Source organism: Olea europaea, chromosome 17, assembly GCF_002742605.1.
Source record: "Olea europaea var. sylvestris chromosome 17, O_europaea_v1, whole genome shotgun sequence".
Classification (NCBI taxonomy): domain Eukaryota; kingdom Viridiplantae; phylum Streptophyta; class Magnoliopsida; order Lamiales; family Oleaceae; genus Olea; species Olea europaea.
The window spans coordinates 12,402,303-12,425,776 of record NC_036253.1 but is presented as its reverse complement, the minus strand read 5'-3'; the positions used below and the strand labels follow the sequence as shown (position 1 = coordinate 12,425,776).

Sequence of the window (23,474 nt, the reverse complement as noted above, 5' to 3'; positions counted from 1 at the left end):
CTCAATTTAACAAAAGGTCCAGAATTTTTTTAAAAAAAAAAAATGGCCCAACATTAACTCATCTTCCCCATCAATTCATAACTGCTCCACTGCGACAGCTACTTACAAGCTTTCTTCTTCCATTTTCTTCTTCTCTTCTTGGTCAGTTGGTCAGAAAAGGCTTACATTACAATTTAGAAAACAATTAGAAGTTAGCCCCAGAAAAAACTCTTCTACCCTTCTTCCACTTTCAGCTTTCCACTGCGTTCGACTCTTCACGTAATGCATGGACCTGCCGGAAATCCCAGTGTAGGTGTCTGCATCTACTACCTAAATTTTCAGTTCTTAAAATCCCAGTGCGGGCACCTGCCCGCACTGGTCCTTAGGTAGCTCCGCCCCTACAAGAAATGACACTGTCTTGTGAAATGACTTCAGGGTTAGCCAATTATTAGATTGAATAAAGTTAAGGGGCTTCCTTCACTGAGATGACGATGAAAAGAGTAGTCGTAAGATTTTTCATTTTTTCATTTTTTTTTTTGGGTAATATTATCGTCATGTAATTTAGTTTTTATCTTCAATTTCATCTTTAATGAGTTTATTATAATTAGTGTGTGTATGTGTGTGTGTGTATATATATATATAATGAATGACGACAATATTGCCACTTATATTATCGATAATTATCAATAGTTATTTGATAAAAAGAGTGGAGCTTGGGTCAGTAAAATCAATGATTTCTTCGTTTGCCATTAGTGATCAAAGAACTATTGGCAATCTTCGATTATATAATGTATAGAGATTAAAATCATGTAGAATTTGATAAAAGTCAATGAGACGTGTGATTAAAAAGCTGTGGATCTCATGAAATATGTGGTTAATATTGATAACTTTGATTTTGATAAAAACCTATATTATAATTTTCATCAAACAAGGACCATTTATGATTTTATCGTCGTCGATTTGATTTACATATATATAATAAATACTAGTTAAAATAGGTTCATTGAAGATGAAATAAAGATACAAATTAACATGTATATTGATTATATTATAAATAAAATAGAGTGAAAAATTTATTTATTTAATTTAATTTTTAAATAAAATATAAAAACTAATTTATACATCCATCTAATTTTTTAATTATTTATTTGGGACTCATTTGTATTTATTAAAAAAAAATGGGACTATAGTTACAATTAATTCTTTTTTTTCTTGTTTTATTTTTGTTTCATTTAAAGAGTAGGGTATATTCGTCATTTCACAATGCTTTATTGAGAAAAAGGAAGAAAATATTGTATTCCACAAAGAAAAAGTCATATAGAGGGGTTAGGAGAGTATTACGCTATAGAGACAAAGTTTAGGAGTGTTGTGCCAATTACCCTTCTTCTCGAGACCTCATAAGAGTGTATCGTCACTTATAATGTAAGACGTAACTCTCTTGACCCTTCAAGAAGAGTGTTTCGAGAAATTGGTATCAAAGCACACAGAGCTGGAACACATCTTTTTTAATTTTATTTTTTTTCATATAACGGAATGCTGTAGACAATTTTTCCTTTTTTAGAATGTAAAGTTCCTGAAGGCTTTTTTTTTTTTTACACACACTTCGACGATATAAATACACATTTTCTCAAGAAATGAGATGTAAACAAAAACAAACTCTCAGTATGCTTGCAAACCCCTTGCGTCGTCTTTGTAAGATTCTCCATCTAGGAGCTAACTGCTACGTATACGTTTGACAAATATTTATAAACGATAGAAATGAATTGTAAATTAGTAATTAGTTTTCATAGGTTCCACGAAATATACGAATAAAATAATTTAACTTCTAAAATGTATTTTTATTTTAAACATGTTTATAAACACTTGCCAAAACATGCAACTATCATAAGAGTCAAATATTGCACTTTTCAAAAGGTTTCTGCACTAGTTATGAGCAACAGTGAACAAAATATTTTAACGAGAATACACAAATATGGATCACAATATCAAAAGCTGGTGCTCTTCGAAGACCAATTTACTAGTGTTCTGATCCCGCACATGTCATAAGAATAGAGGGCAAAAGGACCATAGTTGAAGTTATATAACTCAAGTATATTGATCCTAGCCCAAATGATCAAACGCGGCATTACTGCCACGATTGAAAGAGATGCTAAGTCCTGAAACCTATGAAGCCCGAGTAGAGTACACTCCACCACAAATTTTATTTATTTATTTTTGGATAAAGAACAGCCAGTAAAACATCAAATACTGGGGACGGACTTTGAGCGAATAAACTGCTTAAGAATAGCTTTCTCTTCGTCCATTTGCTTCTTTTCTTGTCGATTCGTGGGTTTGATCTTTCTTTTCTCTTCCAGCATCCACTCGAAAAGTTCACGTTGCCTGTCTTCAGGAATGGGCTGTCGCACAATCACAGGCCTTGTGACAGGAGGTTCGAATGCTGGTTCCTCAACCGGGGGAGCAGTTGTTTCAGTTGGAGTGGAAACAACTTCAGCTTTGCTTTCAGTTTTCTCTTTGACTCTTTCTTTCCAACCTGCCTGCGCAAACATATATGCTGCAAAAACAATGACAAAGAGTTTACTGCTTTAAGATTTCAGTTTGACTCAGTTTCCTCTGATCAATTTTGCCCAACAACAATATAAGTGCTCAAGTCAGAGATATTTTTACGAGCATTAAAAATGTAAAATATGAAAAAGAAATTTCTAGTAACTGGCCGAAACAGGAAGAACAGTTGAAGACAAAAACAGATTGAAGAAGAAGAAATAGGAATATATATCCCTTATTAAAATCTGGTCCAATTTCAACTATCAATATAAACCCTGGTATAGTTTTCCTTGCTCCATTTTCAATTTTTATTATGCTGCATCATTTTTTATTTTTATTTTTTGGTCACGAGTACTGCAGATGATTCTGAGAACTTGCTAATACAAAATGTACTGATTTAAAAAATAACATGTAAGGCAGGACAAATCCAGTGTGTTTAGAATCAAAACCATGTATATTCTTCGAACTATTCATTCTAACTTACAAATGACTGCAAAGAATCATTTCATCCTTTAGACAAAGTTTCACATTTCTACTTGCTACTTGAGCTATTATAACAACACATCAAATCACACAAGGCACTCCATACTTGAGCTTACGAGTGAGGAAAGCAAGAGACCCTCTGCATGCATATCTATGATTCACATTGGAATTAAAACTTGTAGTGCCAGGACAGCCTGTACCTGAATTTATTGGTACCAAGAATGATGATAAAGCAGCAAATATTTTAATAAAAGCATGGATCCAGCTTTTCTACAACCCTTGTTAACAGTAGATTCATAGATGTTGATTCTACTTATCAAGATGAGGATACAAATGAAACTATTAGCAAGTCTTGAAAGGTGATCTATCAATATCTTACTTAGGTCTCATGCAAACCAGAAAAGTATTTGCACATTTGTATAAACATTTATTAATCAAACAATTGGTACAATGGAGAGCCCTAGACCAGAATCTTGTCAATATCAAGAATGATAATCAGGTTCGGATTAAAGAAAAAACAAAAATTCACGTGGAAGCATGAACCAGTGCATTTGATTTACTACAATGTATGATCACAATAAAAAAAAAAAACAATCAGTAGATTCAAAAATGCTATCAAAAGTTCTCAAGGAACTTATCTATCCTTGCTTTAGTGTTGGAATTATCCAAAATAATGATATACAAATAAAATCCCTTGTAGATCACTTAAACAATGTTATTAAATTATCTGCAAATTGGAGTCACATAGAGGAACGTCATACTTCCAATGCAATTACTGAATGCTTAGATTTACCTAAGTAGGAAAAAAATGCTTAAGGAGATATTAAACTCTCGTTAAAGAGTCACATCTTTAATCTTTTGATATTCACAATATAGAGCGCTCCAAGATACTCAGATGTTGATCAAATTATATTTTCACTCTTGTATTTTAAAGAGCTTAGATCGTAAACAAGGTTCATAATCCACTCAAGATCATATTAACACATCTTTATCCGTCCAGTAAACTTTAACCATTTAACAGTCCTTGCACTAAACTAAATTTTACGTAGTCTTATCCAATGCATTCCAAATACACTAGTTCTTCGACTTAGAGGTATTAATATCTGTAGTTAAGATAAACTACTCACCCACTTGTGAAGTAGATAACTGTAGGATTTACAGATAAATGACCTAACTTTATTTACTGATCATGAACAAAAGTTTAGATTATAGGATATGAATTATAGTTTTGGCACATAAATCATTTGTGTGCAGAATTCATAACCCTGGGGCCCTCGATATTTGCTTAATAAAAACCATATTGAATCATGAAATAAATAAATAATCATATTTATTTATATGAAAAGAAAAATGTTTAGGTACATCAAAATAGATCTGTTTTCTGGGGCACTATTCCTGATAATTGCGAGCCCAAACCATCATAGTGCACAAAATCACGAGCGTCAACAAGTTGTCGCCTATGACACCATCCAGCCAAACCCGGCAATCAACACTATATGCATCCTAGTCTACAGACATCCAAAGTCACAGGGGTGGATTTGAGGGAGGACGAGACTGGACTACAGCCCGGTCGAGCCCCAGCCCGCCACAGCCAATATTAAAACAGAAAATTTTAGGTTTTCAATATATAGCCCAGTTATTAAAAAAAATAAAATATAGCCCACAAGATTCAACCACTAATTGGCCCAAAAACCTGTCATGTAGCCTCTAAACCCCCCTAACCTCCCTAACCTGTGGAAAATTACCCAGTTAACCATTCCCAAATTCCAACTAGCATCCACTTCTCGCTTGTGCATATAGAGAAACTTGAATGTCATTCTTTATCAATTCTTTTTGGGATTCCAAGGTATATTATATATACTTTTCTAATTTTGTGTTTTTCTTAATGGTTTTTGATTCTTTGAGTAATGGTTATTCTTTATGTACAATAATAGTTTTTAGACAATTTGTCTATTTTGTAATCTCTCTCCAGCCAAGTTCTTTCCAAGAAATTTACAGTAAAACTAAAAGGTACAAATTAGTTTTGGATCAGAATGGATTTTAACTAAGCTTGATACTGGTACATCTAATTTGATCATGTAGTTAAAAACTTAAATTCCATCAAACAGATACTAAGAAATGTCATGGTCAAAACATAGTTAATAATTCAATCATACTAGTTTAAAAAATCTATTAGACTCGGTTTCATGGCTTCATACTGCTTAATAAATACCAATTTTCTGAAAAATGTATGAAATGAATGAAATCCGTCAATTGAAACCAACATGCGAAGGCTTATAATAGTGTAACTTTTCCTAAAAATCTCTCAATTTTTATTTTCATAAATGTGTTGCATCAACATCAGGAAAAATGGATGCCATGTCCCGTCCAACCACAAGCGAGACACGTTCCACAATTTAATGACTTTTTTATGTTTTATATGCATTTTATTACATTGACTTTCCCAAATTTAGGCTCCCGCCAACCAGATTCATCTATCTGCCCCTGCAACGTCATACCAACATTTACTGCCATACAATGCAAAACTCCCTCTCATCTCTATTATAGATTTGATATCACCTAAATCAATGGCTGACAGTTGTGAGCCCAATCCCATTAGCTATCATTTGCCACTGATACATATCTATGCTGTCTCCCATTTTCCGGGCTAACCTTGCACGACGAACACTGCCTACAACAATCAACTCCACATCTACCTATACTCTACCACCACAACCAACCACAATGCATTGCATTTCCAATACCTACTATCGACCACCAAAAACCTACCAAAAAACCCACTCACCACAAGATACCATTCTTTCACCTCCACCAAAAGAATGAATTTCATTACCAAGACACCAAGTCCATACATCAGGATTAAGTATGAAAAGGATGCGAGAAACCAACTTAAATAATGGGTGAAGAAGGTTGCTAGAGGGGTCAAAAAGGGGCCAGAAAAACAAAACTAGGGGAAGGAGGAGCGCTGGGAGCACTAGACATTTTTCGGTAAATTAATTATTTTCAAGCGCTACCATCATTCTGTACCATTGACCATATACATAATGAAATCGGTTAGTGAAGCTCCTTTCAGGAACATTAAACTTCATAGTGTTATGATTGTTTCCAATATTCATCTCAACTCAAAATCCATAGATCTTAGATGCTAATATAGTAATCTACTAACTTCTTTTATCTTTTACTATTGCACCGTCTTGAATCTCCACCAAGCTACCAGCTTCGTATTAAGATGTTCGTGTTCTTATGTTCCAACCTTTTACCATAATCAGAAGTTCCGAACAAATACAGCAACTTTGAATAGAGACACGTTCTTTTGTTAAGAAACACAAAGAGCAAAATTTAACCACAATATGCAAATGTAAAATTCTTATGACTACGCTACTACAAGAACTGAGTTCAATGATAGGAACAAATGCAAAGACAGTGCTTTGCCAGCAAAGATAAATACACATCTCATTGACATCATAGCAAAACCATCGAAAATTTTACCACAAAAATGAAGCACAATACCCATAAAGTGCTTCATCCTCAAAAACCAATAATCAACTTTTCATTTGTAATTATGCAAATCACCATGAGCAATTGTTGCTTTTATTTTACTGTTTTTCACTGAAACAAACAGTATATAAGCAAAATATAAATGGACAAGAAAAAGGCCATTTTAATCAGACCCCAGAGAGTTCAATAGCAGACTGATTAACTGTATCATCGAACACAAGAACAATCATAATGCAAGAATTTCAAGCTCTGTAAAAAAGCGCACATATCACATACTCAAGACCCATCTAAAATGATAAACAAAAGCAGGATAGCATTCAAATTCATGAAACGGATTTTTACGACTATGCTATAAAACAAACTTGTAAGAAATTTATTAATTTTGGGATAATTGTTTAAGGGAACTGACCTCCAAGAGCAAAGTTAAAAATGAGAATAGCCCGCCATGCGAACTTGTAACGCTTAACAACAGGTTCATTAGGAATCTCACGTATTGGCGGGTAACCCTCCATTTTCCACACTCTCCCCTTTAATCTGCGCGTTCATGTGTTAACGAAACAAGGGTTTATACGGCAATGTGATTCGTTAGGTTCAACATCCAAAAATAGCATTCCGAGTTTTCTATATCCTATTGTAGATCTAAAGAAATTTGTTTAAAACCACCCCTTGGCACCCAACTTATATCATTTTCTCATTTTGGGCAGCAACTATTTTTATTCTTCTAAATTAGTCACCACACTTACATTGATGTTTCAACATACGGTCGGGGCCTCTTTGATGTAAACTTTTTTGAAAATGGGAGGTTATAAATAGTAGAAAAGATTTTGAGTCAAGTGCAAAATTAATTTATTTAAAGAACATGTGGTTAAAACTGATTTTTGAGAATATGTGCCAAACAATGGCTCGATTTGTTGAATTAATAAAAGTACTAAGGAAACTAGCATGTAATATCTCTTATCTTAATAAGGAAAGATAATATTTTATTTTTCTTCTAATTCTCTTGTTCTAATTTCAGTATTTCCATTAGTAGAATATTGTTTCTCTTTGCTAATTTCACTTTAATTCACATTTATGAAAGACAGAGAGAATTAAAATATTTGTAATTTTTGATTTGAAGTGTGTTTCTTCTCTTTAGTTATTTCATTTGGTATCGGAGCAACAATCCGACTTTAATACTTTGATACAATTGATGTGGCAAATGGAACTAGAGGATAGAATAGGCCTAGACGTTTGAACTGGAACTGAACTTCCCGAATTGAAATCGAATCGAAATTTATCTATTCGAAAAAAAGGGGAACTGACAACCAACTGGGTCCAGATCGATTCTTGGTTCTTGAACCAGAGTTGTATGTACCCAAATGGAACTGATATTTTATGTACTTTTTTATTTTTTAACCCTCTCACATGACATTAACAGGTTGTTTTGGAGCGATTTTTTACCCCAAAAAATTGATTTTTTGACCGTTATTTCACTATTTCAGCAGTCATATTTGACTTCTTCTCTCATATGTGGACCCCACTTTTCTCCTAACGGTCAAAAAATCAATTCTCAAAATCACTCCCAAACAGGCTCTAAATTGTTGCATTTCAGAGGTTCATATATGTTAATCTTTGCAATTTTGGTTTCTATGAATCAAAATGTTCAAGTTAAGGTTGTACTATAAATTGATAAATCGAAGCGTTCATTCTTTGCAATTCAAATTTTTTATTTTCTTGCATTGTTTACTGTAGACGGTAAGTTCTACAACCAAGAAATCGGATTAGGTAGCCCACCAGCAATCCTGTGGAACTCGAGAAAAATAAAACAAAGGAAAATGACCGTAAAAAGATCTTAAAAGGACACCAGTGTGGTGTCGATCGAAGACCCTCCGACGATCAAGTCAGTAAATCTTGATGAAAGTTTGATAAATGCCAGATGAAAGAAAGAAGAAATGAATTAGAGTCTAGTGGATTCTGATACCTGAATGCTTGACCGTCTGCTGAATTTATAGAAGTGGGATAACCGTCTAGGAGGGATTGGTGGAGATTCTTCGAGATTTCGTGGTTGATTGGAGCCAAATTTAATTCGATCTATTCAATTGAGATATCAAATCCATTTGTAGATACTCTCACCAGATCTAGATAGTTCGTAACGTAATCTATCTGGAAGATAGATTATTGGAGATTTCGAATTGACATATAGGTCATGGATTGTGTATTTGGGTCGATTGTTATAATGAGTTGGGCCGATGATGGCGCGGTTGAATCGTATGTGGACCCTGTTCTATGATTTGGGCCACTTGGACTAGTAAAATAATTTTTACCACTACAATTTGTCCCCCACTCTTTTACACGAGTTCTACTCGAATGGAAGAGTAATTCAGGTTCAGGGATGATCGGATCCTTAGTTGAGAGCGAATTCGAATCATAGGGTGGATCATTTGATTACATGGTGGTGTATGAGAATTGTCCGATCATTAAAAATATCATGGAGATTTCTAATCACTTGTCCAGCCATACAATTTTTTTTTTAGCTTGCAAGTCGGATATTTGTCTTGTTTAGCACGACTCAATAGCTCTCATATGGCTAGGAGGCCAAGCGACAAATTTTTTTTGAAAATTTATTGCATAGCCTATGTGATGAACATCAATAATTTGTATTCATTATATAATAATATCATACATATAAAATGGAATATTACAATGTCCACACGGCTCGAAAACCGTGCGGAATGGCAAGATAACCACATGGCTCGAAAGTCGTGTGGCAAGATCAATTTAGTGGCACGCATGCAAAAACTTGTGCCCATGGGCACAAGTTATATACCACTCGGCATTTTGCCGAGTGGTTTTGTAGCAATAATTTATTTTTTTTAGTTCGTCTAGGTCGTGTGGTATGCATCCCTTGATTTTCTAGTTAGATTGATCGGTGCTTCCATTCAAAAAAGAATATCGTTGATTCGTCTGGATCATGTCATATGCATTGTTTGTTTTGCCGTTCCAAGTGGTGAATATATCTACATGAAAGGAAAATGTATTCGATCTATCTAGACCATGCCATATTTGTGGCTTGGCTTACTAGCCCAAAAGATCGACGTGTCCATTAGGAAGAAAATATATTTATCTGGCTAGATAGTACGACAAATTAGTCAGGAGGCCTCATGTTCATTTGCAAGGTTCGGCGAGTGTATTCTATCGATGGTCCTGATCGCATTTATGAACTCATTTACTCATCTCGTTTAGAGTGTCAACTTCTATAATTTAAGGCCTCATGTCCTCATTTTTCAAGTGAGCTAAGTTCTCTTCAAGAAGCTTCTGAGATTCCGGTGAGTTTTTCTTTTCTATTATTCGAGTTCTTGTTTTGTTTTTTAATGTTCTTCAATCATTTTTCCAAATTCTTTGGTGGTTGAGTATGTTTTGATTTGCTGTTTCTGGAGCTTGATCCGCTGCGAAGTGAAGTTGCTAGTGAATAGCTATTTTTTACGAACAATGGATTGGAGTGATTTTTCTGACGCTCCACACGGAATTTCGGCCGAAGCATGGCCCAATGGTGATATAAATAAGTCCGACAATCTGGGTGAAAACTCATGGCTGGACAATTATGTGGGTTCAGATTGTCCAGATGGGCCAACATTGGCGGGATGGCGATCTGAGGATTCATTCCTCTCGTGAGATTGATCTAGAGAGCGTTGGTATCAGTAGTGGTCCATCCGATCCAAGTCGTGACGATGACCAGCCTAGATATGATTTATACAAGCAGAGCTATCCAAGCGGTAGTGATATCATGTTTAATAAGAATATACCTAGCAAGCTGAAGGAAAATGAGTTGGTAAGAATCTGAGATGCTTATGATATTCCTGCATCAGTTAAACTTCATCTACCAGACCGTACGAAAGGGTTTCATGGAATGTCCCTGGTTGGATTTTTTTATGAGTTGCTATTTAAAAATGGCTTTCGATTTCCGATTCCCCATGCGGTTACGATAGTACTAGAGTATTTTGAGATTGCACCCAGCCAACTTATGCCTAACTCTTGGAGATTGTTTTTAGCACTTCGGGTCTTAACCGAGCGACATTATATCTCGTTCGGCATGCCAAAGCTACTTCACGACTACTATATCAGGGAGCATGACGGTGAGAAGGGCCATTTTTCCTTAAATGCAAGGAAAAATGTCGATTGATTGATAGTTAGCCTTTCTTGTGGGGATAAGGGCTGGAAAGAGTCTTATGTCCTCACATCAGGTGACTTGGTTTGGTCGAAGAGTTACCATTTCCCTTCGGCATGGTCTCGTGGTAAGTTTTGTAGACCGTTTACTTTCAATACACTTTACTGATTTGAGATTATTTTTTTCTTGCAGGTCTTCGTATCAACATGCGGCCAGTCGAAGGATTGTTCGTAAAGGAGCGCATTTCCAAGATCTTAGTGATACCTAAGGATTGGAAGGATTGCTAATTCCTTTTGTCTCCAAAAGTCCTTTTTTCAAGCAGCTTGTGGAAGCACATTTCGACCAAACCAAGAGGTATTCCTTCCGATTTACCAAGATATAAGATCCCTATTATAATGACAAAGAGAGGTATGGAAATTATTGGCAGTAACCTTCCTATGACTTACCTACTTAACTCAACCGACCATGAGATTGCAGATCGAATTATGTCAAGAGTGGTAGGATCTTCGCTCGATGCTTTAGAAAAGGAGAAAGGCTAAGGAGAAGTCTAAAAAGGTTTCTCCTCATACGGTACTAGCTAACACCCCAGTTCCATCTGATGGTCTTTCCAGCCAGACTAAGCTTCCTGATGTTCCTTTCTCGTCGATCTGAAAATGCGGTCAACTGGGGCCATTGTCGGCAGACGACGACTCGATTAGTCGATCCTACTTACCTTCTCAATAGACTCCTCAGCATTTTCTAACCCTGGTGTGGTGGCAGTTGGTGAGGGACTTTTATTCCCTGAAGATCGAGTGCGCTATGAACAACTTGGTCCAATTAAGGCAGCTGAAAACATGATGGCTCGGGCATTCCAGGTATAATATTTTTATATACTTCTTTATAGATAACTCAATTGGTTGATACGAACTTATTCCATTTATTCCAGGTACTGCAAGGGGCTATTTTTCAGAAGAACGAAGTCGTTAGGCTGGCTAGGAAGGTACACTAATTGTAGGATGCGAATACTTCATTGCGTGGGGAAATGAAAGTTTGAGGACAAAGAAGCAAGATGCTGATTTGGCTACTAGGCAGATGATGGATGAGCTATCCGAGGCGGTTCGTGAGAAGCTTGTATTGGAGGAAGAACTTGCAAACTCAAAGAAATCTTCAGGAGATCAGATCACTTCTCGGAAGACCGTTTGGAGAACTTCCAGTTGGAAGTCGAGATAGCCACCCGGGCCTTTCTTATGAGTGATTACAAGAAATGTAGGCACGTTAGCTGGGACGTAGATAAAGCTATTGCCGATTATGCGGAGTTGTGCCAGTTGCTTGGTATGTTGAATACATTAGAGGAGCAACCCGAAGTTGGGGCTTTATTTAGCGATGGAATCGGGAATACGGATGATGGATGGGTCTAGGTGCCTTTGGAAGCACATTTTCCAGGTGTGCTTTTCGGCCATTATTTTCTTTCAAACTTAAATATCAGTATTTGTATGAATCGTGTTTGAACTCACGTCTTTCCAAACTATATAATTTGTAGACTTATTGGAGTTATGCGCCTAACTGCCAAAAACTAGTGAAGTATCGAACGTAGAATTTTATTTGTAATAGAAGAGTGACCATAATATTGGAACAGAAATTGGACTTGCTTTCTCATCATAAAAGATAAAGCAGACTCATCAAAGTACTTTTACAAGGGAATGGATTAGAACAGTGCGTCTGATTTGGTAGGTAATTTTATTAGCTGCTCTGAAGACAGTTGAGTCTTCATATGGATCGGCCTCATGGTTAGGGTAATGCTACCCTTGTCCAGCAATCGTGTGTTCTTCTTCGTCCGGACGGTTTGAAGGCAACCGCGTGGTCTTTTTCATCCAAATGACTTGATGAAATTTATATGCTTATTTCTCTTGACTCCAAAATAGCCTTCGATACCTGCACGGGATTTTCTTCCCCAAATTCAAGGATTCCCAAATCATTGGTGATGAGAAAAGTCTAACATCAGATATATTTCTCCTTTTGGCGACTCTCCTGGAAGCAAAGAGAGTTAGGACCGCTGATTGCATTTTGAATGAAGATAAAAATACCAAATAAAAAAGAAGAGTTTAGAAGACTTAGGAATAATATTTGTGGGGGTGGATGGCACTCCAGCTTGACACTTTCTCGTCGATTCTCCTAAAAGCAGAGAAGGTTAGGATCGCCGATGGCATTTTTGCCATCAGCTCTCCGATGCTTAAGTCAGTACGGATTCTGAATGAAAATAAAAATACCAAATAAAAAAAAGAGTTTAGAAGACTTAGGAATAATATTTGTGGGGGTGGATGGCACTCCAGTTTGACACTTTCTCGTTGATTCTCTTGAAAGCAAAAAAGGTTAGGATCGCCAATGGCATTTTTGCCATCGGCTCTCCGATGCTTAAGTCAGTACGGATTCGAATGAAAATAAAAATACCAAATAAAAGAGAAGAGTTTAGAAGACTCAAAAATAATATTTGCGGAGGTGGATGGCATTCCAGCTGTTGGTGATATCTCTACCATCTTGGGCGCGTAGCTTATAGGCTCCTTGCCCAACAACCTTAGTAATCAGGTACGGTCCTTCCCAATTCGCTACAAGCTTTCCGGCACTAGCTTCCTTAGTGTTTTGAAATACTATTGGCAACACCCACTCGCATTCTTTGAAAGGTCTAGTTGTCACCTACCTGTTGAAATGTTGAACGATTTTTCATTGATATGCAACCGTACGAATCAAAGCTCTTTCTTTTCTTTCATTTGCCAAATCTAACTCATGGCACAACTAGACTTGATTATGCTCATCCGTTGTCCATTCATACCGAAATGTTGGAGTGCCTATTTTTACTAGTATGACCGCTTCCATGCCGTAAGCCAACGAGAAGGGCGTTCACCAGTGGGTGTTCGACCGGTGGTGCAATAGGACCAAGGACACCAGGCAACTCATCTGCCCATTTTCCTTTAGCCTCAGATAGTCTTTTCTTTAATGTGTTCATGACAGTCTTATTGGAAGATTCGGCCTGACTGTTGGCTTGGGGATATCGCGGAGTGGAGAAGTTTAGCTTGATGTTTCACTCTTTACAGAAATTTTGAAACTCAATACTTATGAATTGTGTCCCATTGTTCGTGACTATTTCCTTTGGGACTCCAAACCTGCATTTCACATTTTTCAAATAAATTGGATAACTTCACAAACACGTACCTTTGAGAGTGCCTCGACTTCAATCCATTTCGTGAAATAGTCCGTGACTGCCAGCACGAAAACTCGTTGTCTTAGAGCAACGGGGAGTTTTCCAATAATGTCCATCCCCCATTTCATGAACTGCCAAGTTGAAAGAACAGGGTTGAGCCGTTCTGGTGGAAGGTGGGAGACATTGGCGAATCGTTGGCATCTTTTTGATGTGATTAATAGAGTCGGTCAGCATTGTTGGCTAATAGTACCCAGCAGTAAGTGCACGATGCGCCAGGCTCCGGGCTCTCGAGTGATTACCAAACTCCCCTTCATGAAGTTCAGCCAAGACATATTCGATCTCTGTATTACTGATGCATCGGGGATAGGGTCTAGAGAATGATCTTCTATACAACTTACCGTCTATAAAGCAAAATCTCGCAGCCTTTGCCTTAGTTTGTCGAGCTTCATTTCTGTCTGGTGGCAACTCATCATTTTGGAGGTACCTGATGATCGGTATCATCCAGGATTGTTCCTCCAATGAATGAATACTATTGTTCTCGTCGGATTTTCGAACTGCTGGCCATTGCAAATAAACTATCAGGATTACCTTACTTTGTTTCTTATTTGTAGTTGCTCTGAGGTTAGCTAGTGCGTCTGCCTGGATGTTTTTAGTTCGTGGGACTTGAGCGATATGGAACTCATCAAACTCTTTGCAGAGCCGCTTGGCCAACTCAAGGTAGGACGTCATCTTTGTGTCTTTGGCAAGGAAGGTTCCCTGTATTTGGTTTACAATGAGCTAAGAATCACTACAGACGTGCATTCGGGTGATTTCGATCTCTTTTGCTAAGACCAGTCCAGCAATGAGTGCTTCATACTCTGCCTTGTTGTTGGTTGCCTTGAATTTTCTGCTCTATTTAATCTCCTTTCGATGATGTTAAGACAATGCCAAGTCCTGTGCCATTGATGTTGTTCGACCCATCTACCTGGAGCGTCCATATGCTCGTTGCCGGTCCATCCGTCAAGCAGAAGTTCTCTTTGGGCCAAAACCTGTAAGTTAGGTACAAAATCAGAGATGAAATCTGCGAGTACCTGAGATGTGATGGTAGTGCGGGGTACAAAGGAAATATCATATTCACTTAATTCGACGGCCCATTTGGTTAGTAGTCCGGAAAACTTAGGTTTATGGAGTGTTTGTTTTAGTGGAAACGATGTCACAACTACCAAGTACATGTATAGTTGTTCTCCGTCTTTCAGTTTCGACAGGAGTGGTGGTGATGTCAGATATTGTTTGAGTTGCTGAAGCGCTTCTTCGCATGTCGGAGTCCATTCGAAAGTTTTATTTTCCTTAATGTGTTATAGAACTTTTGACATTTCTTTGAAGATTGGGAGATGAACCTGTTAAGAGCTGCAAGCCTTCCAGCAAGCCTCAAAAACTTCATTGATACAAGTTGGGGGTGGAATGTTAATGATTGATTGAATTTGGTCCAGATTTGCTTCGATTTCCCATTGGGTTACTAAGTAACCTAGAAACTTGCCAGAGGACACTCCGAATGAACACTTGGACGGATTAAGCTTCATGTTGTACTTCTTTAGAACCTCAAAAGACTGTTTGAGGTGGTCTATGTGTTGCTCTACAATCAAAGACTTCACCAGCATATCATCGATGTAGACTTCCATGGATTTTCTGAGTTGCTCATGGAATATATGATTTACTAGTCGTTGATAGGTTGCTCCTGCGTTTTTGAGTCCAAATGGCATAACTTTGTAACAGAACGTGCCTCACTCTGTCACAAAAGAAATTTTCTCTTGGTCAGCTAGTGCATCAATATCTGGTTGTACCCGGAGAAAGTATCCATAAAGTTTAGAAGCTCATATCCAGCTGTCGAATCGACCATCATGTCTATATGTGGAAGATGGAAGCTGCCATTTGGACATGCCTTGTTTAGGTCTGTGAAATCGATGCAAACTCTCCACTTACCGTCCTTCTTTTTCACCACGACGACATTAGCTAGTCAATCTGGGTAGTTGACTTCTCGTATAGAACCTGCTTCCAAAAGTTTTTGGACCTCTTCATTAATGATGCGGTTTCGTTCGGGCACAAATCTTCTTCGCTTCTGTTTGATCGGAATGTAATAGGGATCAACATTCAATCTGTACGTTATTACCTCCGAGTCAATACTGGTTATGTCAGTATGGGACCAAGCGAACAGTCATGGTGTTCCATGAAGAACTTGATAAGGCGCTGCCAGAGCTCTAGTTCTAGCCTTGCTCTGAGTTGAGTTTTGTGATCTGGGAAGTCGGGGTAGATCTGTACTTCGTCTAGTTCTTCCACATCTGGTTGGTCTAGGATGGTCGACTGGGATTGCTATAAAGAAGATCGGTCGGAGCGGAGTAAATTCTGGTAGCACTCCCTAGAATCCCTTTGGTCGCCAAAAATCTCTCTTATTCCCCATTTGGTCGGGAAACGAAGTACCTGATGAAACGTTGATGGTGCGACTTTCATTTCATGGATCCAGGGGCTCTTCAAGATAACATTATATGCTGAAGGACTATCCATCACGAGGAATTGGATGTGAAGGTTAACCCGTTTCGCATAAACATGCAAAACAATCTCGCCCAGAGTATTCTTTTGTTCACCACTAAAACCAATTAGCACTGTTGTCCGGCGTGTAATGTTTTCTTCTGGAATTCCCATAGCCTTAACGGTCTCCAGGAAAAGTATGTTTGCAGTGCTGCCATTGTCTATCAAAATACGCTTGACTAAGCAGTTGGTGATGTTCAAAGATATGATCAAAGCATCATGGTGTGGATTGAGTAGCTGCGTAGCCTCAAATGTCATAAAGCTAATGATCTGCGGTGTGTCTGACTGGCTTATTTGGCTTAGATTTTGATAGAGGTGAGTTGTTCGACGTACGTGCCTTCGTGTCGCCGCCCTTGTTATCCCACTAACTTCCAATCCGTCGATGATGAAGTTAATGGTTTGATCATGTCATGGTGTGGCCATTGTTTCGAAGCTTTGCTTAACGTGCTGATGTTGTTGTTGTCTGACAACGTTCTCCTTTTCTTTATTGGTTAAAAAGTCATTAAGACGTCCTTGCTTAAATAGTTCAACCACTTCCAACCTCAAAGCAATACAATCATCTGTGCGGTGGCCATGGTCGGCGTGAAACTCACACCATTTACTTTTATCTCGCTGGTCACCAGAGCTTCTCATCTTTTCGGGCCAATTCACTATGCTGCCCATTCCCTTCAATATTGCAATTAGTTCTGTTAGCCTGATAGAGAGTTGTATTCGGAGACCCTAATCTTCGTTCTTGCGAAAGGTCGTTCAATTAGTCTAGGCAGTTCCCTATGCTTGGTATCTCTCCTGTCCTAAGGGGAGTAGGTATCGGTGGGCCGTTTCTCGAACCTGTTTGGTCGTCACGGCTCTTCTCGATGGAGTTGCCGTCTGGTGAAATTAAAATTAGCATCATCCTCTTCCTATATAATCTGAGCCCAAGCTTTGGCCAAAATATCCTCCATCGTGCTGTATGGGTATTTGGTGAGTTCCTTATACAAATCAGTATTTGGGATGAGTCCCTTTCAAAAAGCAGAAATGGCAATTTGTTGGTTGCAGCTAGGGATGGAAACTTTGCACTTGCTTGGTAGGGATGTTAAGTCAATTAAAATCAATTTTTTGACCGTTATTTTACTATTTGAGCCGTCATTTTTGAATTCGTCTCTCACTGGTAGGACCCATTTTTTCTCTAACGGCCAAAAAATCAATTAATAAAATCCCCACCAAACAAGCTTTTTCTCTTGGTTGAATTGTTTGACAAATTTCCACAATGACTCATTTCCACTCTGCACTCTATGATAGAGGTCGTTGGAGCTTTTCAAGTTTTCTGCCATTTGCAAATTGTTCAACAAAAGTATCAGTTGGGTGAATGATGATATAGAATTATTTGGAAGATTGATATACCACTGTAGGGCCGGCCCCACTAGACTGAAGCCGAACCCTTTACACATGCAAGCTTTTCGAAGGTCTCTTGGTATAGCGACGGTAAAAATTCTTGTCTATATTGAGCTATATAATCGTCTGGATCAACTGTCCCATCATATAACTTCATATTGGGAAAGTTGAATTTTTTGGGCATTTCTACCAGGGTAATTTCATCGACAAAGGGAGAGTCGACGAAACAACTGGTTGCGCTTTTCTTGATAGATGCTGGCATTCTCGGGATACGTTGAACCATGGCTTCGATCGCTGCTAACTTTTGTACGAATTCTAGGTCTTGTCCACTAGTAGGCTGTGGTTGCGCATCTTTGATCCTCCGTTAAGCGGTGAGACAAAGTGGACATTCGAACCAATGGTCCTAAGTCCATTTTGGTCAAGTAAAGGAGTCGGCTGTGATGGGCGTGGCAATTTTGAATCAGATATCAAGGATTCCACTCTTTCTTGAGGGTCTTGATTCTCCACACGGATGGCAGCATTCTCCACTTCTAGCCTTTCGAGCTTTTGTGAATTCTGTTTTGTCAACTCGATGAGTTGAGCTAGTTGTGCAGTGACTTTACCGGATAGGGTGGTAGGTTGAAGGTGTGTAGAGGCAAGATGGACAGTACTCTGCTGTGCAACTACCTGCTGGATTGGCTGGATGGTTGTTGGATGGATAAAACGAGCCAACGTTGGAGTGGTAGGCAGAGCGGTAGCATGACCTAAGCCATTTCCTTGTTGCATTGTTGCTTCCACCTCCTGATGAATCATTTGTTCTGCTTCCTAACGAGCTAATTCTTCCGAAGTATGATCAGCGAAGCCGTCTGTACGATAAGTTTCAGAAGTTCCTGACATGACGGTGATGATTGTTGAATAGTAATGATGATAGTCCCATTTGTAAGAATAATTGCTAGGGCCCCACAGTGGGCGCCAAATTGTAGACGGTAAATTCTAGAACCAAGAAATTGGATCAAGTAGGCCACCAGTAATCCTGTGGAACTTAAGAAAAATAAAACAAAGGAAAATGACCGTAAAAATATCTTAAAAGGACATCGATGTGGTGTTGGCCGAAGACCCTTCGACGGTCAAGTCAGTAAATCTTGTTGAAAGTTTGATAAATGCTAGATGAAAGAAAGAAGAAATGAATTAGAGTCTAGTGGATTTTGAATGCTTGACCGTCTGCTGAATTTATAGGAGTGGGATAATCGTCTAGGAGGGATTGGCGGGGATTCTCCGAGATTTCGTGGTTGGTTGGAGCCAAATCTAATTTGATTTGTTCAGTTAAGATATCAGATCCATTTGTAGATAACTCTCACCAGATCTGGATAGAACGTAACATGATCTTTTTGGAAGATAGATTATTGGAGATTTTGAATTAACATGTAGGTCATGGATTGTGGATTCGGGTCGATTGTTATAATGAGTTGGAACGATGATAGTGCGATTGAATCGTATGTGAACCATGTTCTATGGTTTCGGCCACTTGGACTAGTAAATTAATTTTTACCACTACATTTACAAACTTGAATGATCTTTTAATTTTGGAATAATTGTAGTAGTCGTCCCTAACCTTTTCAAATTTTGCAAATTTTACCATAACCTTCATTTGTGCCAGTAAAGGTCTCCAACCATTCATAAATGTGCAGCTGAAGTTCATCTGGATGGAAACCATCCATGTATCATTAGTTGACCAAAATTTGGAAACATTGACCAATTTTGACCAAATTAGGAAGGGGCAATTTCGTCAATCTTAGATTAATAATTAAATTACTTAAATTAAAACAAAAAAAATTACCCAAATCCTTCATCTTCTCAACCCGCCCTTTCCTAAATCCTTCATCTTCTCCACTAGTTTCCACCATCATGGACGCAGCTATAGTTACTGCCACTATCACTAGCCTAACCCACTAAGCCCTAATGAAACCGAACAAAAGCTTTTGTACTAAATTACAATAGTCGGAGTTGAAAATTATAGGCGACTTTAATTATAGCAACCAAATAGAAATCGGTAGCCAAATAGAAACTGGTGGCCAAATTCAAGAAATACAGCAACAAACTAGATTTCGTAGTGCAAAGAAAAATGGGAAATGGGTGGTGGTGCTGGGTTAGAGGTTTTTTTTGTGTGAAATTAAGTAGGGAATGAAGGGCAAAGGTAATGGAGGAAATTTATGTGAAATTGAGCGGTGGTGCTGAGTTCGATATTTCTATTCCATTATTTTCGTGTTCTGGTTTCGATGGGTGAGGGAGTGTGGGTTGACCAGCATTTGGGGGTTTGGTTTGCTGTGGGAATTTCTCGATTTTTTCTATGGAGATTGTTTCCGCTGTTAATGCGAATTGTGGGTTGACTAGAATTTTGGGGGTTTGGTTTGCTGTGGAAATTTCTCGATTTTTTGTGGAGGGTGCTTCCACTGGTAATGGGGGTTGTGGTGGCAATGACTACAGCATGGGGTGGTGGCTGGGTGGTAGTCTCGTCAGGAAAGAAGGAGAAAGGTTTTGATAGGATTTATATATTATACTATTTACATTTACTTTTTGGTTTTTTAATTTAATTAAATAACTTATTTTAATATGAAAAAAATGCAAACTCCGAAAATGCCCCTTTTCAATTTGGTCAAAATTGATCAATTTTCCCAATTTTTGGTCAACTAACGGTACAATGGATGGTTTTAGTTCAAATGGATTTCAGCTGCACATTTATGAAAAGTTGGGGACTTTTACTGGCACAAAATGAAGGTTATGGTAAAGTCTGCAAAAATTGAAAATGTTAGAGACCGCTGCTGCAATTTTTCCTTTAGTTTGTTATACCGCTTGGCAATTGAACATAATATATACAGAGCTTGGACACTAGATGGTGGTATAACTTTTTCGCTATCTCGAGATTATGGTTCTCTTTTGAAATATATTTTGTCATTTTAACTTAAAAAGAGCGAGTTTAATACGTGGATTGAAATTTTTTGATACTGTATAATTATGTATCTTATAAGTATTTTTTATGTCAGTTTATTTTAAAAGTAAGCATTATCCATAATTAAATTATAGGTTCTAGCATGTCTTACTTATTTATCAAATAAGATTTTATCGAGAAAAATCATTTGTTCTCAAATTGTATTTTAATTTTTGATATTCTAATTTTTTTTTTCCTCTTTTCTTAATTTTTAGTCTCCACTATTTTGAGTTATGTAGATGAATTCTTTGCTTTTTGAAATTTTTTTAATTGTACTTTCTCTCTTTCACAAATATTGTTGTTAGGTACACGTATCGAAAGAGTCTATATGAAAATCTTTATTAAATGTATATAAAAATTATTATGGGTAAAATCGAACTCAAATGGAACTGAATGTTGTTTGGGCTTGGGCTTGGGCTTGAATAGCTATATTTACAAAATACTCGAATTATAACGGGTAGTTCCGAGTATTGAAATACCTATATTAACCTACCTAACCCCCAGGTCTAAGCTAGAGCATAGCAAGTGAAGCGTATTGTTTCTAAGTGACACAACATATATTATTCCAAATGAATTACAGCAAACTGTAGAAAACTAGTGCAACAAATTTTTTGGTGCTTCCAATGCTCGAGAAACTACCACATCATTAGATCATGATTCCAATGGTTTAAATGATGTTTAAGTTCCTAATGATTTGGATGATGACCATGGCAGTATGAATCAATTGATGTGGATGGTGTTGAAGAAGGTGATGAAATGGTGACAATAGGTTAAAGCAACAAGTGAATAACGAAGAAATAAAGGCTAAGTGATAGAAACACTTCAAATTGTGGCCAAAATGTAATAGTAGACAGACAGTCTATTAAGTGCTGTGTAAATACTACAAGGAGAAGTTAGCTTGGCAAAAGAGGATGCTGAATGACTGATATAAATAGATACTACATAATATGCATAGTCAAACACATGGTATAAAATTAATCAATTGCAATTCCATTTTGGTTCTTCTGCTACAAGTTCTAGTACTAGTCTTAACAATTGGGTCTATTCACTAGAGATAATGCACGAAAATATTGTGATATTCGTAGCTAGGGGTGAGTTTGCACTTAGCATGGTGAAAAGTGTTTACTCGACCAACTTCATACAAAAATTATCTTTGACTCAGGTACAAACCCTATTCTGAAAACATTCATTGTTCAAATACAATAGAAAAGGCATGGATAGTATGTGATTTAAATAAATATATTGATGTCCCACCATTTTACATTTGACCTGTGGTAAGGTAAATAATAAATAGAATTCAAATTATCTAATGCTATATTATGTTAATAAAATTTCGTTACTGCTTATTACAACGATCGATACTCGTATGGATACAAGATCTTGATCATTTCATGTGAGATTTTTTTTTTTTTTTTTTGAAAGTTTTCTTCAACACTAGAAATGCTTCTTCAAGCGTATATTATTCAATCAGTCTACCGATTCCAACTAATTCTTGTTACATTGTTAATAACTGGTGTAGTTATAAAATATTTTCCATTATTCTAGATACCGTAGAAGCAATGAAGGTCAAGATTAGGAAATATTGGTAGGTGTTGCTTATGTTGTTAACTTTAGCTTCAGTAATGGACTCTGGATTTAATTTAAAACGTACAAAATATATTGCATCCAATTTCAAATAACTTAACTATGGATCTCCAATTACGCTTATAATTTAGAGGAAAATTTATGTGATATGTATGAGTTGTGTGCCGAAAAAAATTGGAACTTTAAATGGTCCCCTATAGAGGGGCTACTTCGTCGACAAACGATAACAACGTTTTTATGGAACTACATTAGTTATTGTAAATGCACTCAACATTATAGTAATTCATCTTTTCATGACCATGCTAAGAATATAGGTAGACGCAAAGTGCATGTTATAATTATCTATGTACTTTGCTCACAACGTGCTCATTGTTTTAGACGAGGAAGAAATGATTTTTTTGACATATTTAGATGGTGGAGAATGAATGAGCGTCAACGTCCAATTGTATATGTTATAGCTCGTGATCTACTAACAAATAGGGAAAACCCCTTGTGACAGGACCCTGGACGTCCAGGGCCTTGTTACCAAGAATAACCCCTAACAAATATGATATCTACTGTAGTGTCAAAATCTACTTTTATTGGAGTGGCATTGTTCATTTTAGATCAAAACTTACAAAAGATATATTAAAGAGTTTAATGTCTTTAAAAGTTTGGAAAAATGCAGTGCTCTTGATACAAGATAAAGTGGATAGTTTAATAGTTGCATATTTCAAGACAATTATAATTTCGCTTTTGTGAAAAATAGTCAATCCCAATCTTGAAACTATGAGGAGGTTCTTGTACCATATTTTGACCTTATTTGGTGGGGATTAAAAATTAAATTTTTAGTAGATTTTAATAAAAGTTGATAAAATGGGTGATCGAAAAGTTATGAATCTCATTAATTGTGTAGTTAAAATTAATTATTGACTTTAACTAAATAAAAATATGATTTTTAATTTCTATCAAACGGGGGGCTTTGTTTAGAATGTTTCAAATTGTTTTATTAATTCATTTTTCAACAAAAAAAAAATAGTGTCATGGACTCATTGATAGTTCGACTCATCTCATGATGCCCACGAGCCAAAAGATAGACATAGCTTACTTTGTAGGTCTGAGCCGAGCTTGTACGTCCATAGAACTTAGCGAGTTCGGTTCATTGCCACCCCAATTTTCCTCGAACTTGGGCT

At 37.2% G+C, this 23,474-nt stretch overlaps 3 protein-coding genes across 3 annotated transcripts in view; 1 reads left to right on the top strand and 2 right to left on the bottom strand.

Annotated features, from left to right (window-relative positions):
• Positions 1-1,859: 1,859 nt before the first annotated feature.
• On the bottom strand, positions 1,860-7,141 carry LOC111366361. The gene is made up of 2 exons (XM_022987124.1): positions 6,911-7,141; positions 1,860-2,530 (listed from the first exon to the last, which is right to left on the bottom strand). The coding sequence occupies exons 1-2, from the start codon at positions 7,011-7,013 to the stop codon at positions 2,220-2,222; spliced, it is 414 nt and encodes a 137-aa protein (XP_022842892.1). The 5' UTR covers positions 7,014-7,141; the 3' UTR covers positions 1,860-2,219.
• A 5,958-nt stretch (positions 7,142-13,099) lies between these two features.
• On the bottom strand, positions 13,100-14,549 carry LOC111365636. The gene is made up of 4 exons (XM_022986177.1): positions 14,071-14,549; positions 13,832-14,021; positions 13,452-13,691; positions 13,100-13,315 (listed from the first exon to the last, which is right to left on the bottom strand). The coding sequence occupies exons 1-4, from the start codon at positions 14,547-14,549 to the stop codon at positions 13,100-13,102; spliced, it is 1,125 nt and encodes a 374-aa protein (XP_022841945.1).
• Positions 14,550-19,929: 5,380 nt separating this feature from the next.
• The window catches only part of LOC111365635 (WD-40 repeat-containing protein MSI4-like), a 16,204-nt gene continuing 12,659 nt past the window's right edge, over positions 19,930-23,474 (top strand). Inside the window, exons 1-4 of the mRNA XM_022986176.1 lie at positions 19,930-20,012; positions 20,124-20,244; positions 21,433-21,487; positions 21,771-21,880. Of these exons, the coding sequence (XP_022841944.1) occupies positions 19,930-20,012; positions 20,124-20,244; positions 21,433-21,487; positions 21,771-21,880 (369 nt within the window). The remainder of the gene's footprint in view (positions 20,013-20,123; positions 20,245-21,432; positions 21,488-21,770; positions 21,881-23,474) is intronic.

Excerpts from the sequence above, each read along its gene's own strand:
- LOC111365636 (XM_022986177.1), bottom strand. The coding sequence starts at position 14,549 with ATGACGTCCTACCTTGAGTTGGCCAAGCGGCTCTGCAAAGAGTTTGAT. Across the intron at positions 14,022-14,070 it reads CATCGTGCACTTACTGCTGG|ATGCCAACGATTCGCCAATG; the intron begins GTACTATTAGCC and ends CACATCAAAAAG. Across the intron at positions 13,316-13,451 it reads ATAGGCACTCCAACATTTCG|GTGACAACTAGACCTTTCAA; the intron begins GTATGAATGGAC and ends TTCAACAGGTAG.
- LOC111366361 (XM_022987124.1), bottom strand. The coding sequence starts at position 7,013 with ATGGAGGGTTACCCGCCAATACGTGAGATTCCTAATGAACCTGTTGTT. Across the intron at positions 2,531-6,910 it reads TTTTAACTTTGCTCTTGGAG|CATATATGTTTGCGCAGGCA; the intron begins GTCAGTTCCCTT and ends TTGTTTTTGCAG.